This window comes from Choloepus didactylus (genome assembly GCF_015220235.1).
Source record: "Choloepus didactylus isolate mChoDid1 chromosome 24 unlocalized genomic scaffold, mChoDid1.pri SUPER_24_unloc1, whole genome shotgun sequence".
Taxonomy (NCBI): domain Eukaryota; kingdom Metazoa; phylum Chordata; class Mammalia; order Pilosa; family Megalonychidae; genus Choloepus; species Choloepus didactylus.
In genome coordinates, this window is record NW_023637604.1 from 991,557 (window position 1) to 997,556 (window position 6,000).

At 40.9% G+C, this 6,000-nt stretch overlaps 1 protein-coding gene across 13 annotated transcripts in view; it reads right to left on the reverse strand.

Moving 5' to 3' along the window:
• Positions 1-960, reverse strand: part of LAS1L (LAS1 like ribosome biogenesis factor) — a 30,418-nt gene extending 29,458 nt beyond the window's left edge. For 6 of the 13 annotated variants that reach the window (XM_037823750.1, XM_037823749.1, XM_037823745.1 and 3 more), the window contains exon 1: positions 639-958. In XM_037823750.1, the coding sequence (XP_037679678.1) occupies positions 639-832 (194 nt within the window). In that variant the 5' untranslated portion in view covers positions 833-958. Of the gene's footprint in view, positions 1-638 lie in introns of all 13 variants that reach the window. The other 7 variants (XR_005214928.1, XR_005214927.1, XM_037823746.1 and 4 more) reach the window with 4 other exon arrangements.
• Between the last annotated feature and the right edge of the window lie 5,040 nt (positions 961-6,000).

The window sequence follows — 6,000 nt, forward strand, 5'->3', positions numbered from 1 at the left end:
GCATAAACGGACACAAAACAAAATGGTGGGAAGAGAGAAATTTCCTTAGGATCCACTAGTATACAGGGTATGAGGGGCCAGCTAGGGTATACAGAGAACATCTGTTAGGTAATCAATCACTAAGCATGGACACACCCCATTCTTCTACCCCAAACCCTAAACCATTCAACTAGAAAAGAGTTTTATCCCTTGTTAGTCTGCCCCCAACTCAGTCTTACCAACTGGACTGAGGAATCCCATTCAAACATGGTTTTGCAGACAATCCCCCTCCTCCCCGACCCCCACCCTCACCCCAGAGTACTAACCTCCTCAAGCCCTGGCCCAAACCCTGCAGGTTCCATCAGCACCCAACTCAAACTGGGGTTAAGATCACTTTTTGGAGGTGAGGGCTAAAGCTAGCAAATATGAAAAGGGGATTGTTGAGGCACAACCCCTTTCTCTCCACAAACGGGACTCGTGCAACAGCTTGGCTGAGACATTCCCCCACACTTGAGAGAGGGACAAGGCCAAAACCACGCACATGGGCATCTTTTGCCACCTCAGGGGAAGGCTAGAGAATAAGACCTATGGGATAAGTTCCTACAGGAACTGGACAAAGGAGGGGGTGGGGCGGCACCAGCATAAGCCCGCTGCCTTACCTGCTTCTCCACACGGTGATGCGGTTGAGCGCATACCGCTGCAACTTATGGTCGTCACAGAACAGATACACCATCACCTGGTCCCACTCGGCCTTACTGAGCCAGGCGACCACGATGCGCTGCGCCCAGAGTGACGACGCTTCTTCTTTCCCTTTGGTGCACTTTCCGCACCACGCCCTCCACACACGGTCCATTTCCCGGGGACCAAGACCTGGCGCAGCCCCGGACTCACACCCAGACGCCGGGCTGGACGCCAAGACCAGTGCCGCAGCGGCCCGCACAGCCTTCAGTTAAAAGTGCTACCCTCACTCCAAACCGCCGCCGCGCCAGCAGCCAATGGGAGAGCGCGGCCCCGACGCAAGCCCGCCTCCCAGCGTTAGCATGGCCAATTGAAATGTGAGAGCTGGGGACAACGCAAACCACTTGTGGGTTTACTTCCTTTCCGGGACGGAAATGTTCTTTTCACAAAGCAACCGTACCGGCTGCAAGCGTTCAGCCTTAGTGTTCCGCAAATTTCCTGGTTGCTACCGAGCTTCTGCTCCAATCGAGGAGGGGTGTATCTGGAATGCTGAAGGAATTTCAGTTTGCGCCCTTTGGCGAACGGGAATGATTGGGGTCGTCCATGGTATTTGAATCGCGCTTGTAAGTATAATATTTTTATCGCCATGAATCAGGACCAAACCCAGCAAAACACTAGCCTCTTTTAAATAGGCATGTATGACTGGGATAAAAATCGTCTTGAGAATACTGAGGCCTGGGTTCTAGCCTTATCTTAATTCTTCGTCTGTGTGGCCCTTGATAAGTCTCTCCCCCTCTATGGGGTCTCATTTTTCCCATCTGTACACCGAGGGGCTTAGACTGGGTGGAATATACGTTCTATTCCATAGCTGAAATTTTTTACTCTGCTAGGATACCACTGCTATGTTGGTTTCAATAGCCACAAAGGTATACTTAGTTTTTGCCTATAATTCCTTGGGATTTTGAAGTTCTGAGGGAAGCAATTTTATGAAGCCCTTCCGATTTTACAGGTTGGATAGCATGTATTTATGACTATCCCATTCCTTCTCACAGAAGTTATTTTCCAACCTAACAGTCGAGAGAGAGAGTCGTTGCTAACAATCTGTGCTCTAAGTGGCGCTAGTTACACTTAACCAGCAACAGATCCCGATCCATTCTCTGTATGTGCTTCTTTCTCTAGCCAGTTTCTGCCTAAGTAGTCTATGCATGGTTCTTTTTTTTTTTTTTTTTTTGAGCGTTTAAAAAAGTAATTTTATTTTAAAATTTCCAAAATTTACAAACAATCTATATCCCCCATTTCTCCACATCCTCTCCAACACTTATTTCCATTTTTAAAATAACAGCCATCCTAGTGGTATCTCCTTGTGGTTTTGATGTGCATTTCCCTAGTGGCTAGTGATGTTGAGAATCTTTTCATGTGCTTATTGGCCATTTTTATATCTTCTTTGGAAAAGTGTCTGTTCAAGTTCTTTGCCCATTTTTAAAAAAATTGTTTGTCTTTTTGTTGTTGAGTTGTAAATGGTTTTCTTTAATATATTCTGGGTATTAGGCCATTATCAGATATGTGATTTGCAACTATTTTCTCCCTTTCTGTAGGTTGTCTTGTCACTTTCTTGATAATGTCCTTGGATGCACAAAAGTGCTTAATCGTGATGAAGTCACCTTTATCTATTTTTTCTTTTATTCCTCATGCTTTTGGTGTCATGTCTAAGAAATCAATGCTGAATCCAACGTCATGAAGGTATACCCCTCTGTGATCTTCTACAAGTTTTATGGCTTTTGCTCTTATATTTAGGTACTTGATCCATTTTGAGTTAATTGTTTTATATGGTGTGAAGCAGGGCTCCAACTTCATTCTTTTCCATATGGATATCCAGTTTTCCTAGCACCATTTGTTGAAAAGTCTGTTCTTTCAGCATTGCATGTACTTGGCACCCTTGTCGAAAATCAGTTGGTCATAGATGTCTGAGTCTATTTCTGGACTTTCAATTGTAATCCAATGGTCCGTATGACTACCGTATGCCATTAACACAGTTTGATTACTATGGCTTTGTAAGAAGGTTTGAAATCACCTCCCATAGTTCCTGAATGAGAGTTACTCTGTTCTGAGTAGCCATGCCAACTAGCAGGCCAGCTGTCTTCCAGAAACCAGTATCAAAGATAAATGGATGCATTTAAATTTTTTTTGTTAGAGTTTATTTGGTCAACAAATGATTTGCGTATTGGGCAACACCAAACTGGAAGTGGTAAGGAGCTTTGCCTATGGAGTGGAAAAGGGAAGCTTATATAGGGCAAAAGTGGAAGCAAGCAAGAAATGTTCTGATTGGCTGATGTTAAGTTTCCATTTTATATAGGGTTATCTTACAAAGTGGGGAGCTGATATACATTGCTTATTAGGGTATGCTTGTCCCTACTGGACCAAAAGTGGTTTATCACCAATTCCAGAGGATGTGTTCCATTGTTCCATTATCTCAGAAAGGTTCTGCAGGCCAATTGTTTTTGTCTTCTGGAAAATCCTTTCTCAGAAATGCCCCCTCCCACCCTCCCCCGGCCCTTCCTCAATGCCCAACACAAGCAACTATTTTTGTTTTACTTATCATTTTTGGTCATGTTTCCAATGATTTAAATGATCTCATTGGAAAAATGATCAAAACACTCTGGTTGCCATTACTTATCAGGCAATTGAGTGGGGTCAGTCATTCTGTTCCCTTTTTTTTAATTCTTGATTGCACTGAGGACCATTGAGTGGCTGTTCAGTTACTGTCAGGACCCTTGGAGTGGGGTTACTTTCTCAGTTGAGTGGATTATGGAAACGGTCCTCTCTCTGAGTCAGGGTGTCTGTCATTTTTATTTTTATTTTTAGTCTTGGTCTACTAGAGACAGTCCCATTTCTATCTAATTTTCCTTTTGATTAGCTATCTTAAGAGCATGTCTTGGAGGTGACAAGGAATTTGAACTGAATCTTGAGACATGGTTTGTACAATTGGAAATAAAAACATATATACTGATAATCACAATTAAAAGCATAAATCCAAAGCCTACTAGTTGTCCCCATATTCCATTAAATCAAGAACTTAGGTCAGGATATAGGTCTGTCCATTGAAATGCTTGAACCTAACTGATCTCATGATATACCTTAACTTGGTATTTTAAAATATTTAGGTTATTTATCACTGTGCCAGACTTATTAACATAAAAGCAACATAGTTCACAGGCAATCAGGGTATCTAGAGCCAGTCTGTTTTGCAAGACCACTGATGCTAAACTATTAACTTCAGGCTGGAGGGCCTGAAAAGCATTGAGGTGGTGATAAAGCTCTGTTTCATATATTTATAATTGTTTGCTGCAGGTCATATATTCCTAGGAAGATTAAGATGGTGCACATGAAAGAGGGAAACCCTGTATTACTTTAGGTCAAGGGATTGGGGGTATTATCGGTCTTGTTGGTTTGAGGACCGATGTACAAAATATCCTAAGTTAGCTTTCTGACTGGCATTTAGGGTAGACAATAAATGCAAGATTATAGGATCCAGTCCAATTTACAGGTAGATAACAAAACCACACAGTTATCTGCAGTTTAAAAAAGGGATGCAAAATAGCTCAATGAATAGGAGAAGAATTTGATAACCCACAGGAGTGTGTTAATTTTTCTACTGAAACAGTTTCTCTCTATAGCCATCCTTCTTTTTATCAAAGAAAGATTATTCTTGACCCTAAAATGAGGGCAGTTTCATTAGATTTGGCCTGAATATCTACATAGGTGCAGCAAAAATGGTGATTTACCATGAAGGCTTTTTAAATTTGCTGTGCTGGAAGTTTTCTTAAGGAACCTCAGATTGGACTCTTTTTTTTCACATTTTTTATGTGAAATATAACATATATACAGAACAGTGATAACTTTCAAAGTATGATTTAACAAGTGTTTAGAGAGCAAATTTCAAAGAATGCTATGGGTTACAGTTCCACAGTTTCAGTTATTTCCTTATTGTAAAATATAACATATGTACAGAATGGTGATAACATTCAAAGTACGATGTAACGAGTAGCTATAGAGCTGATTTCAAAGAATGTTATGGGTTACAGTTCCACTGTTTCAATTATTTCCTTCTAGCTATTCTAATAACCTAGCATCTAAAAAAAAGTATTAATATAAAGATTCAGTATTCGTAATCTTTTGTTAAGTCCTATCTTTTCTGTTCTACCCCTTCCTCTAATTTAAACACTTTCTTGATCTTTGGGGATGTCTAGGCAGTGACCACCCTAACATGTTCATGTTGAAAAAGGGTGTTAACATTATGGGGGAAGGGGATGCATCTGGTTGATGTTCTTAAAGAGGCTGTTGCCTCTGGGTTTTGGGACTTATCTGGCATAGGAAAACTCTGGAGGATTTAGGTTTCTGAAAAATAAACTTAGTGAGTGAAACGTTGATAGAGTCTCAAATAGGGACCTAGGTATTTCGGGACTACTGTTGGTTAGGGCTTGGCATACTGTGGCCATTTGGGATATCTAGCTGGAACTTGCATAAGAGTGACCTCCAGGATAGCCTCTTGACTCTATTTGAAATCTCTTAGCCAATGTAACCTTATTTTGTTACCTTTCTCTTCCTCCTGTTTGGTCAAGAGGCATTTTCAATCCCTTGATGCCAAAGCCCAGGCTCATTCCTGGGAGTCATGTCCCATGAAGAGGGCAAGTTAATGAATTTATTTGCAGAGTTGGGCTTAAAGAGAGAAAGGCCGTATCTGAGCAACAAAGGAGGTTCTCTGGAGGTGCCTCTTAGGCATAATTGTAAATAGGCTTAGCCTCTCTTTTGCAGCCATAAGTTTCACAAGAGCAAGCCTTAAGATTGAGGGCTTGACTTATTAAATAGGGGGTTCCTAATTTCACATAGCATGTATTCTGTCCGAGATAAACAATCAATGTCTCATATTAACCTCACTTAGTTGTACAATCATCATCACTCTTAGTTTTAAACAATCATTGTAATACAAAACACCCCAAAGCTCTTATCAGTGCCTAATTATTCATCCCTAGTATTAGTGTAGTACTGGTAAGGTATTCCTATTAAATATAGTCTATAATATGCAATGGGTTGTTTTTTCCAATATACCACTCTGTTAACTCTTTTTACCAGTGTCATACCTTAGAAGTATATCATGCAAACATTTATATTTATAATGCTAAATGTGGGATACATGCCTTTAAACAACCACTTTTGATCATGTTCGCCATCAGTGTGGCACTGATACTTATAATTCCATTAACCAACAGTCATCAGCCCTGTCCATTGCCATACCTTTAAGTTCACCCTAATTAACATGTCTGGACATATTAAATTATCATTCCC